General features: G+C 39.3%; 1 protein-coding gene across 3 annotated transcripts in view; it reads left to right on the top strand.

Annotated features, from left to right (window-relative positions):
• ror2 (receptor tyrosine kinase-like orphan receptor 2) overlaps positions 1-13,246 on the top strand; it is a 250,042-nt gene that overhangs the window by 224,313 nt on the left and 12,483 nt on the right. For 2 of the 3 annotated variants that reach the window (XM_080188746.1, XM_080188748.1), the window contains 2 exons: positions 322-636; positions 3,657-3,911. In XM_080188746.1, the coding sequence (XP_080044872.1) occupies positions 322-636; positions 3,657-3,911 (570 nt within the window). The remainder of the gene's footprint in view (positions 1-321; positions 637-3,656; positions 3,912-13,246) is intronic. The other variant, XM_080188747.1, reaches the window with a different exon arrangement.

Below are 13,246 nucleotides of genomic sequence, written 5' to 3' on the forward strand. Positions count from 1 at the left end.
GACATTCACTACCAACCAGATGCCAGTTGCAATTTTTTTTTGGGCCTTCCGCTTAAATTTTCTGGTCCGCTGCGCTACTCGACCAGGGCAGCAGACTGAGAAAATCACACCCCATTATCTCCAATCTGAAGATTAACGTACTCTACATGAATTATTTTAACTTGGTTCTAGCTACAACCTGTCTAAATTTAAGTTGATTCTTCATCAAAACATGTAATACTTAAACTGAGACAAGTGATTTATTTTGTAATGATGTGTTTGATAATGATGGGTTTCATGTAGCACTACTTTATAAATCAAACATTGTGCTTTTCATTTCAGCTGCATTTACTATGATTGGTACCTCCACCCATCTCTCCGATCAGTGTTCACAATTTGCCATTCCATCCTTCTGTCACTTTGTGTTCCCTCTCTGCGATGATAATTCCGTTAAACCCAAACCACGTGAACTATGCCGGGATGAGTGTGAAGTTTTGGAAAATGATCTGTGTAGAACAGAATACATCATTGCAAGGTCAAACCCACTCATTCTTATGCAGCTTCAGTTGCCAAACTGTGAGGATCTGCCACTGCCAGAAAGCCCAGAGGCAGCAAGCTGCATGAGAATTGGAATTCCTGTGGATAGGATTAACAGATGTAAGTATGAAAAAGATTTTGTTTGTCTCAAGTATATCCCATCAATCATTCCTTCTCCCAATGTTCTGTGATAAGATATTGTCCTTCAGATAATTAGAATGTGTAAAGATCATTTGGACATTCACACTGATGGACCTTGAGTGAAAATCACAGGTTTAGCCCATAGACTGTGGAATATGATAAGTGGCATTTTCAAATGTCAGTAAACAAAACTTTCTAGCCACACAAGGGGAGCAAATCTTTCTGTCAACTCCACCATCAACCTCCCCCCAAATCCGCCTCCACTAATGCTTTTCATTTGCTGCTTAAGCACATTACTGGTCAATGACTTTATGGTCTAAATATTGTCAACCTTAACAACAGACTGAGGAGAGAAACGTTATACCCTATGATAACAGCACATTGACCCGCTTAGCCAGGATGCACTTCATTCTCTTTTCCTTTAAGGTCACAACTTTTAACTGCTATTAAACAATTAATGGAAGTAACAAGATTAGTTCATTCAGAGTTTAGTTGTGATTCAGACAGAAGGTCAGAAGACTTTTTTTTGATGTGTCATTGTTAAGGCCATCCAGTTTTTAAACGTTCTAGTTTTTTGTAAATGTGATGCATGAATTTGACAATAAGCTGCTGGATATAAGAACAGTTGTAGATTGTTCAGCCACTCGCGCCCATTCTCCCGTTTAATTCGATATTGGATGATCTTTACTTTAACTCATCTAACAGCCTTCACACCATAACACTTAATACACTTGTCTAACGAAAATCTGTCAATCTCTTTTCTATAAATTTTCAATTAATCCAGCCTTAACACTTTTTTGTGAATGTTCCAGGTTTCCATCACCATTACGAGAAGAAATGTTTCCTGGCATCACCCATGAACAACCATGCTAAAATTTTAATACATGTGCCCATGTACTGAACATCACCACCAGAAGAAATGCTTTTTCTTCATCATCTTAAACAATCCCCCCACCCCCCAAGTTTTCTATACTGAAGTTAAAACAGTCTATACAAGCTGTCCTTGAGGTGTGTTGCCCTGAATTGAACACAGTACTCTGAACACACAGAGCTTTATGTAACTGTAACATAACTTTGCACCCCTTTGTATTCTACCACTGTTGAGGTAATTGTCAACCTCCTATTCACCTTTGAAGCAATTTTTTTAAAACCTGGCCACCAGCAGTTGCTGCTTTCTGCACTTGGAATCCTAAATCTCTACTTCCACAGCTTCACGCCATTTAAAAAATACTCTGGTTTAACTTTCTTTGGTTCAAAATGGATGATCTGTCATTTTTACATGTCACATTTGTGCCTACTCATTTTATCCATCAAAATTGCCAAGCAACTTTCTGCTTCCATTTAAAGTATTTATTCTGCCATTTAACTTGGTGTTATTAGTATACTTGGATATATGATTTTCTATTTCTTCAGCAATGTGATTTATAAATAATCACGAAATATAATTGTTTTTACATACTAATACTGGAGGCATTTTAAAAACATTTGGGTTTTATGCTCTAAATTAAACATAATAGACTGAAGAAGATATGTTTTATTTTCAATTTTAAATATAAAATACAGCACGACGTTTTTGGAATTTATATTTATAAGGCCTAGCAGGGGTTTTGTTCTAATATTGATTAATCATCTGGCATAAGATAGTGCATTATTTAACAGGAATTCAGAGTTGCTGTTAATGTACCTGGTTGTATTATTGAAAATTTACTGAGAACTTAAGGCAAAAATGAATGTACTCAAAAGGGTTGGGAAGCTTCAATTTATAACTTTTAAAAATAGAATAATGAGTACTGAAATAATGTTTTAAATAACCAAAATTAGTCTTGAAGCATGTTTAATTTACTATCACGAATGTCATGTCAGGAATATATTTGTAACATGATCCAAATATTCCTTCCGAATTGAGTTTTCTAATTGATTCCTCCTCTTGATATAAAAATGAAAATTGTATAAAAGTCACACTTGGAACTCTGTTGACAATGAGTGCTAAATTCTGTACAGTAGTCACCCTCTCATGACCCAATTCATAGGTCTTAACAGCCGGATGAAATTGGAGCTTGTAGTAAATATGACACAGAGCAATACTGACAGTGATAATAATTGAAAGTTTTTTTGAGCATCGCAAGATCATTGTGGGAGTACATCTCCCTATGGAAGTCTGTTATAATTGACATGATCGCTAGCAATCTAGTGGGTTGCATAGTATGCTTTTATTTAACTGATCAGGGAAAAGCCAAGTCATTGAACAGCAACCAGACTGCTGGCAAGCGGCTTAAAAAATATATTGTACAACACTACCAGTATCCTTTGGACGAAACCAGAACCACCCAAATTAGACAGCACATGTATGACATTTCACACTTGATTCATTTTTATTTTATAGGAAGAATCCTTATGGTTCTGTATTTCTGCTTTTATAACTGGCCATCAGATTAAAGAGGAAACTTATAAGGCTAATTTGCCAATGTATTTATAAGTTGCAAAACTCCTGTGGCACTAATGTTTTTAATGAAAATTGTCTTTGAAAATTATCTCTTCTATTAATGCCCGATATTCTTAACTGGTTTTGATAAATAGAGGAAATGGGCAAAAAATAGATTGAAGCAAGAGAGCTGAGGCAAACTTTCATCATTGAGTATGTAGCAAAACTCATCAGACTAAATATCCATATTTGGTTGATTAGATTTAAAAATTGGATATCTTGTTGTTTATTATAAAACACGTTATAGAGCCAGAAATATTGTCAAACATATCATTGAGACATTGTAGCCAATTTGTAGCCAAAACAACAATGTAGATTCTATTACTGGGTTAATGATCAGAGACTTAAATTGATACTGAAACAAAGCAAGAATAAAGATGAGGCGTGACTGAAGAATGTATAACTGAAGAACCGGCGTTAATTGCGGGAATAAACAAGTTCGAGGATCTGAGCTTCGAATGAAATATACTGTATTCAATCTAGTGTGCCCTATATGCTAAGTGTATCTTTGTTTAAGTTGGCCATACAGATCATAAATGCTACAATGGCACTGGAGCAGATTACAGAGGAACTGTCAGCGTGACCAAATCAGGATACAAGTGTCAGTTGTGGAATTCCCAATATCCTCACACTCATCAGTTCAGCAGCTTGGAGTATCCAGAACTTGGAGGTGGCCACGCTTACTGTCGCAATCCAGGTGGACAAATGGATGGACCATGGTGCTACACGCAGAGCGAAGCTCGTCTTGAACTTTGTGATATTCCTGCCTGCCGTGAGTTTTAGCAGTTTGTTTCATGATAACATTGCCTTTGTCATAGATGGTGTTCTGGTGATGTGGTAGAATCACAGGATAGAATCCCTGCAGTGCAGAAGGAGGCCATATGGTCCATTGAGTCTGACCAACTGCAATCCCACCCAGGCCCCATTCCCATAACATATTTACCCTGCTGATCCCTCTGACACTAGGATCAATTTAGCATGGCCAATCAACCTAACCCATACATCTTTGCACTGTGGGAAGAAACTGGAGCACTCAGAGGAAACCCATGCAGAGACAGGGAGAATGTGTAAGCTCCATACAGGCAGTGACCCGAGGCCAGAATTGAACTCGGGTCCCTGGCGCTGTGAGGCAGCATACTAACCATTGTGCCACCATGCCACTGTAACACTGCATGTTAAAAATGTTGCATTGCAACAGTGAATTCATGTACAATTAATTGTAATGTGTTTTGACCATAAACCGTATAAATGAAAGAGGAATTACTGATTCATCAGGGACAAGGTTTGGCATACTACCAGGAAATTATAGGCCAGTGAGCCTGACGTCAGTGGAGAGGAAGCTTTTGGAGAAAATACTGAGGGATAGGATGTATGAACATTTGGAAGAAAATGGACGGGTTAGTGATAGGCAGCATGGTTTTGCATGGAGAAGGTCATGTCTCACCAACTTGATAGAGGTTATCGAAGAGTTGACAAGGTTAATTAATGAGGGAAGGATGTAATTTATATGGACTTTAAAGATTTGACAAGGTCCCACATGGCAGACTGATACAAAAACTGAAATCATATGGGATCCAGGATGGGCTGGCTAAATAGATATAGACTGGTTTGGTTATAGAAGACAGAGTAGCAATGGAAGGAAGTTTTGGAGATTGGCTAGTGGTGTTCTGCAGGGATCAGTGCTGGAACCTCTGTTGTTTGTAATAAATAATAAATGGTCTGAAGGAAAATGTAGCGGGTCTGATAGGATTGCGGATGAAACAAAGATTGGTGGAGTTATTGATAGTGCGAGGGATTATCAGAAGATACAACAGGATTATAGAGGCTTGGTCACAAAATTGGTAGATGGAATTTCATCTGGACAAATGTGAGGTAATGCATTTTTGGTGTGAATTATATTGTAAATGGCAGAATCCTTAGGGACATTAACATACAGGACGATTTGGGCATGCAGATCCACAATTCCCTAAAAGTGGCAACACAAGTGGTGATTAAGAAGACATATGGCATGCTTGCCTTCATCAGCTGGGGCATTGAGTACAAGATTTGGCAAATCTTGTTGCAGCTATACAAAACCTTGGTTAAGCCACATTTGGAGCATTGCATGCAGTTCTGGTAGCTGCACTACCAGAAAGACATGGAAGCTTTGGCGAGAGTACAAAGAAGGTTCACCAGGATGTTGCCTAATCTCAAGGGCATCGGCTATGAAGAGAGATTGAATAAACTAAGATTGTTTTCACTGGAAAGATGAAGGCTGAGGAGAGACCTGATAGAGGTTACAAAATTATGAGAGGCATAGGGTGGATAGTCAGAGACTTTTTCCCAGGGTGGAAGTGTCAATTACAAGAGGGCACAGGCTCAAGCTGAGTGGGAGAAAATTTAAGGGAGATGTGCGCAGGAAGTTCTTCATGCAGAGAATAGTGGACGCATGGAATGTGCTGCCAGAGGTGGTGGTGGAAGCAGACACATTATCAATATTTAAGAGGTATCTGAATGGGTACATGAATAGGGAGGGAACAGAGGGATATGGGCTGAGTAACGACAGAAGTTTTTTTTAGTTTAGTTAGGGCACCAGATTGGCACAGTCTTGGAGGGCTGAAGGACCTATTCCTGTACTGTACTTCTCTTTTTCTTCTTTTTGTTCTTTTGATATTGATATTTTGTTTGACCGCTGGATGATGAGATTAAAGTAAGCATGGGAGACATTGCAGAACTACTCCTAATTTGGCTATCTCTGATAATCTCATTAGTGAAGGGCTATGGAAAAAACTTCTCTGATGCAGTGGGAAGTACTGGGCTGAGTGGAGAGAGGGGAGTCTTATCCTGCATCTACATCATGCTATTGTTGACCTAGGATTTCTTGATGCAAACTTTGAGTACCTGAAATTGGGAATGTTTTCCATTTCTCAGTGCTAATAGATGAAGCTACCAGGGGGACCCCCATGCAAATCAGGAAATGCAAGGGAAAATCAGCCTGAGCTGCCTTGTACATCTCCTGACAACTAGCTGAAAGCAGCACTAGTAGGTTGGTTGCTCACCATTTGATTGAAGGTTGGCAAGGAGTGAGGGACAAAGACAAGAAGAGAGAGGATTTTGAATAAATAATTTGAAATCATTTCTTCTTATTGAATCTGTACATTATTCTGAACCAATCATAGTAAACTTTAAACAGAAGATGCACTATAATCATACTCCAAATATATAAAAAAGGAAGAGAGTAGCTAAAGTAAATGTTGGTCTCTTAGAAGCAGAGACAGGAGAAATTATTGTGAGGAGTGAGGAAATAGCACAGACATTGAACGAGTATTTTGCATCTATCTTCACAGTGGAATACAAAGTTACATACCAGAAATGGTACACATACATGTACTTAGGTGCTAAAAGTGAGAAAAATAAGGAAATTAGTGTTAGCAGAAAGAAAAAAACTAGAGAAAGATAGGAACTCCAATTTGACAATTCCCCAGAATCTGATGGCTGACATTATAGGGTTCTAAAAGAGTTAGCTGCAGAAATGATGGATACTGTGTCTATGGTTTTCTAAAACTCCCTTGATTTTGGAATGGTCCCAGTGAATTAGAAGTTAGCAATGTGACAGGCTGTGCAGAAAAGGAGAGCGAGAACAGGGAACTACAGACCAATTAGTCTGACAATGGTCATCAGGAACGTGTAGACCTATTGTTAAAGAATTCTTCACAATACACTTGAGAAATCAAAATGTAATCAAACTCAGCATAGTTTCTTTTGAAGGGAAAATGTGTTTGTAAATTTATTAGGATAAATAAAAGGGAAATCAGTAGATATTGTACACTTAGATTTCCAAAGTTGTCAATTGCCCACTTAAGGGCCTCAGTTGTCATCAGGGCAGGAAGGTCATCCACAAGTCTTCCCACCCACTTCTCAGGATTAGTAGAGAAATGGTTTGGGGGAAATTGATGGGACTGAAGTTGGATAAATCTCTAGGTCCTGATGATCTTCATCCCAGAGTATGTAAGGAAGTGGCCCTGAAAATAATAGATCCATTGGTGGTTAGTTTCCAAAATTCTTTGGACTCTGAATTGGTTCCTACAGATTGGAGGGTAGCTAATGTAAGTCCGCTATTCAAAAAGGGAGGTAGAGAGTAAGCAGGGAACTATAAACTAGTGAGCCTGATGTCAGTACTGGGGAAGTTGCTAGAATCCATTATTAAGGATTTCGTAACTCAGCATTTGGAAAGGAGTGGTATAATCAGGCAAAGTCAGTTTGGATTTACAGAAGGGAAATCATGCTTGACGAATCTGTTGGACTTCTTTTCAGAATGTAACTAGTAAAGTTGACTTAGGAGAACCAGTGAGTGTGATTTATTTACACTTCAGAAGGCTTTCAACAAGATCTCACACAACGGATTACTATGTAAAGTTAAAGCACTTAGGATTGCAGGTAATGTCTTGAGATGGATAGAATGCTTGTTAGCAGATAGGAAGCAAAGAGTTGGCACAAATGGATCTTTTTCTGATGGGCAGTTAGTGACTAGTGGGGCTTCACAGGGATCTGTGCTAGGACCCCAACAGTTCACATTATATATCAATGATTTGGAAGAGGGAGCAGAATGTATTATCTCTAAATTTGCAGATGATACAAAGTTGGGTGGGAGGGTGAGCTTTAAGGAGGATGCAGAGTAATTTGGACAGGCTGAGTAAGTGGGTAGCTGCATGACAGATGCAGTATAATGAGGTTGTCCACTTTGGTAGCAATAATAGGAAGACAGATTATTACTTGAATGGGTGTAAAGTGAAAGAGGTGGATGCTCAACAAGACCTTGGAGTCCTTGTGCATCAGTCGCTGAAAGTAAGCATACAGGTACAGCAGGCAGTGAAGAAGGCAAATGAAATGTTGGCCTTCATAGTGAGAGGATTTGAGTATAGGAATAGGGACGTTTTATTGCAGTTGTTGGGGAAACCACACGTGGAGTATTGTGTGCAGTTTTAATGCCCTTATAGCAAAAAGGATGTCCTTGCTATAGAGGTAGTACAATGAAGGTTTACCAGACCGATTCCTGGGATGGCAGGTCTGTCATATGAGGAGAGACTGTTACTTAGGATTATACTCACTAGAGTTTAGAAACGTGAGAGGGGATCTCATAGAAACTTGTAAAATTCTGACAGGGTTAGATAGGGTAGATTCAGAAAGAATGTTCTCAATGGTGGTGGAGTCCAGAACTAGGAGTCGTAGTTTGAGGGCAAGGGGTAAACCTTTTAGAACTGAGGTGAGGAGAAATTTCCTCACCCACACATTCTGCGGTAGTGAATGTGTGGAATTCACTACCACAGAATGTAGTTGAGGCCAAAACATGGTGATTTCAAGAAGAAATTAGATATAGCTGTTTGGATTAAAGGGATCAAGGATGTGGCAGGATAGGGGGATCAGGATATTGAATTCAATGATCAGCCATGCTCAAGATGAATGGCGGAGCAGGGTCAAAGGACCAAATGACCTAGTCCTGTTTCTAGTTTCTATGTTTCAGCCCAGACATAACAAAGTCAGGAAGGCAGTGGTGACCCATTCCACACCCCCTATAACCTGATTTAAACCCATTCACACCCCAACTACCAGCCTCAAACTTGCCTCAGGGTGGGCATTAAATTCTGCACCTCCTCTCTCTAAGCGCAAGAACTATTGCTCTCTCCAATGCGCTCTGCCCTAACTCTCCCAGATTTGCTTCAACTGAATCTACTTACCCACTCGATATTCTGTATTCCATTTTGAATCCAGTAGACCAGTGAATTTAGAAATCTTTCATAAGCAACTGCTCCCTCGGTAATGGATCTAGTAATAAGTCACCAATGAGAAAGCAGTGCTGAGAACAGCCTATTTCAAAATCAACACAGCCGCAAAATTTAGCAAGGCGAAAGGAGTGGCCTGTAAAATAAATGAAGAGTTTTGCTTGCACACAGCCCATGGATTGAGACTCACAGTATAAACATCCTAACTCTACACAAATTTGAAACCAAATTAGATTATTTTGAAAATAATGAGAGCATTGCAAGAAGCTCAGAGTATAAATACAGTGCTCAAGTCTTGTTTCATGTGGGAACCAGAAAAGGGTTGAGGTTCTACAAGCAGAGTTTAAGGAACTCAGGATAATGTTTAAGAAGTGGGATCTCAAAGGTAGTAATATTTAGATTACTCCCAGTGCCCTGCACGTGCTAATCAGTATAGGATTAATGGGATGCAGCTAACACAAGGCTGGAGAAATGATGCCAGAGAAAGGACTACAGAGTCCTGAGACACTGAAATCACTTCTGAGGCAGACAGGAAGAGCTTGCTATCAACAACATTAGGATCAGTGTCCTCACTGGGAGGTTAACTGGTGTTTTGGATAAGATGTAAACACAATGGATAAAGGGATATGCATAAGGGTGAAAAAGTGAAGCAAGGCGCACAGGATTGGAGGAACCAGCCGTAGTGTAAGGAACAGTTCAGTGTTAGGAGGGATGAAATGGGGTAAGCGAGAAGTTGAGTTAGTTTAAAGTTTATTTATTAGTGTCACAAGTAGGCTTACAATAAACACTGCAGTAAAGTTACTGTGAAAATCCCCTAGCTGCCACACTCCGGTGCCCATCCGGGAGAATTTAGCTTGACCAATGCACCTAACCACCATGTCCCTCAGACTATGGGAGGAAACCGGAGCACCCATGGGAAACCCACGCAGACGTGGGGAGAACATGCTGATTTCACACAGACAGTGACCTAAGCCAGGAATTGAACCCAGGTCCCTGTGCTGAGAGTCAGCAGTGCTAACCGCTGTACCACTGATTTTGAGGATATGTGCATATATAGGCACAGTATGGCACATGAGGTTAGTGAACCTCAGAATAAAATCACCATGTGGGACTGGGATTTAGTAGCAATATTAGTGAACTGACTCAAGGAATGGGAGCTTTGGGTGCTTTCTCCCGGGCTGTATGGTGTTTGAAAAAAAATGGAAAGGGAATGGAAAGCAGGCTGTTGCAGTATTGATCAAAGTACCTATTATAGAACTGAAAAAAGACTTGCATTGAAAAGCACCTTTCACAACTTCAATGTCCCAAAGCCCTTCACACCAATGAATTACTTTTGAAGTGTGGTTACTGTTATTACATAGGAAATGCAGCAGTAGATTTGTGCATAGGAAGTTTTCACATCTGTAATGTGATCACCAGATATTCTATTTCAGTGATGTTGATGGAAAGATAAATATTGGCCAGGACACTAAGGATAACTCCCTTGCTCTTATTCAGAATGGTGCCATGATAGTTTTGTGTCCACCTGAGAAAGCAGACAGATTTAACATCTTAATCACCGTCAACTGTGTAGCATTCCCACTACTGCAATGAAATGATAATCTAGATTTTTTTCTTGGCTCGAATCTCAGGAGTGGACCTTGAAATAAGAACCTTCTATCTGCGGTGACAATGTAATTAAATGGTGAAGGATAGAATCTACTTAATTAGAATTAGGCAACAACTGAGAAGAGCAATAATGTTATTGAATGTATGCTAATGGCCACCAAACACTGAGAAGGAAATAAAGGAGTAAAGCTGTGGACAAATTATGGAAAAATGCAAGAACAATGAAGTAGTGATAATGGAGGACTACACATGTCTTTTAATATAGACCAGGATGATAATAGTTTAAAGGGAGAAGAAGGCGTGGGGTGAGGGAGCAGATTCCTGAAATGTGTACAAGAGAACTGGCTTGATTACTGTTTCCAGCCCAATGAGGAAGGAAGTGGTGCTGGAACTGGGAAGGAAGAGAAGAATGGTATACCAGAGAGCATTTGGGAAACAGTAGTCATAACTTCATCAAGTTTAGAATAGTTGTGGAAAAAAGCAAGGTGCAGTCATGCATAAAAATGCTTAACTGGAATAAGATTTATTTCTGCACATTAAAAAGAGATCTGGATCAGGTGGATTGAAATTTTTAAAAAATGGCAGGCAGAATAGTAATTGAACGATAAATATCAGGCCTTCAAAGATGAGCTGACTTTGGCAGATGCAGACTAGACCGATTCTCATGATGGAGAAGGAAGTGCATCCAAAGCTAAAATGACTCAATGTCAAAACTAAAATGAGAAAGAAAACAGAAGCTTCTGACAAATATAATGTTCATAATGAAGTGGATGACCAAGCTGAATACAGGAAGGTTCTAAGAAAGGGAATAAAAGGACAAAGCGAGAATGTGACAAAACAGCATAGAAATGAACCCAAAACACATATTAAAGGGATGGTCAAATGAAGTGTGGTGCCTGTTATGGACCAAAAATACCACCTTATGGCGACACTTGACGCAGCTGAGGTATTAAATGAGTATCTTGAATCAGTCTTCATGTGAAGAGGGTGCTGTCAATGTACTGGTACAGGAGAAAGTAGTAATGAGGTTGCATTGGATAAAAGTAGATTAAGAGCATTACTTTAAAGATTGGCAGTAATCAAAACTAGAACATTCACCCAGTCCAGGTGATTACATTCTTGGTTCCTCAGGGAAGTAAGGGGAGTAATTGCAGAGGCTTTGGCCACAGTTTTTGAGTGATGATAATCTGGGATACAATTTAGTGATGTTGTACAGAGACTTTCTGACACTCATGTTGTATAGAGACTTTCAGAAGATGTTTGATAAAGTTCCACATAATGGACTTATGAGCAGATTTAAAGCTAATAGGATTAAAGGTAGCATGGATATGGAATTGGCTAAGGGGCAATAAGTAGCAATGATTTTGTTTTCAGTTTGTGGTTACTGCTGTTTTTTATATATTAATAACCTTGACTTGTGCATACAGGACGTAATTTTGAAGCTGTCAGATGATGTGAAACTCAGAAATGTAGCAAATAATAAGGAGGGAAGTAACAGATTCCAGGAGGATATTGACAGACAAGTGAAGCAGGCAAACAAATGGCAGACTAGGCAGAGAAACGTGAAGTGATTCATTTTGGCATGAAAATGAGACACACGATGTACAAAGTGGTACACCTTTTAAGCGAGTGTAGAAACTGATTAAGGGTTTTAAATACATGTTAGAAATTGGCAGGACAACTTAAAGGCATATCAGATCTCTGACTATTAATAGAGCCATAGAATATAAAAATAAGGAAGTTTTACTAAACTGATGTAAAGTCTTTAAGTCTGTTACCAAGTCCATGATGTGGAATTTTATCAAATGTCTTTTGAAATTTTATTTGAACATTAACATTACTCCCCTAATCACCGTCTGCGTTACTTCATCAAACAACTCAATCCAGTTAGTCAAGCACAATTTACCTTTAACAAATCCACGCTGGCTTTCAGATAGAATATTATGTTCACTTCTGGGTTCGATATTTTGGGAAGGATATCAAGACCTTAGAAGGTGCAGACAATATTTATTCACAAGGTGGCAGGGATGAAAGACCGAGTCACATAGAGACACTAGCTTGTTCTCAATGGAGCAGAGACTGCTAGGGGGAGATTTGATAGGTGTTCCAAATCTGAATTAAATAAAGGGAAACTGTCTGGTGGCAGAAGTGAGGATATCAAACAACACAGCTTTAAGGTGATTGTCAGAAGGACCAGACACTGGAAATCTTTGATCTCGCCCATGGCTGGGATTCTCTCCACTGCTGCTGCAGTGAATGGAGTTTTGGCTGAGCGCCAAAGTCTCCATTTTCACTGACAGCGGGGCAGGGTAAATGAGATTGAAGAATCCCACCCAGAGATCACAAGTGGAAAGTAAATTCAGCACAGTGAATTGTTATGGAATAAATTGACTGAAAGGGTGTGAAAGTAGATTTGGTATTGACTTTAATTCAGGAACTGGACAAATACTTGAGAATGAAGAAAATTACAGGGCTAAGTGAAGACCCCTCCCAAAAAGCAAGCACAATGGACCAAATGGACCAAATGGCCTCCTTCAGTATTATTTTATGACATAAATGAGAGAGAAAAAGACTGATACGGAATCATTGAAAAGGGGAATGATGCTTAATTATACAATACTGACAATGTGGCACAGCATGGCTTATATAGTCCTGATTTTTCTGCAATGATATGCTGTCAATTGTCAATGCAAGATGGCCACAGAAATGGCTGCCGATACGCATCTATGCACTTACACAT

Source organism: Carcharhinus amblyrhynchos, chromosome 5 (assembly GCF_965287045.1).
Source record: "Carcharhinus amblyrhynchos chromosome 5, sCarAmb.v2.hapA, whole genome shotgun sequence".
In the NCBI taxonomy this organism is placed as follows: domain Eukaryota; kingdom Metazoa; phylum Chordata; class Chondrichthyes; order Carcharhiniformes; family Carcharhinidae; genus Carcharhinus; species Carcharhinus amblyrhynchos.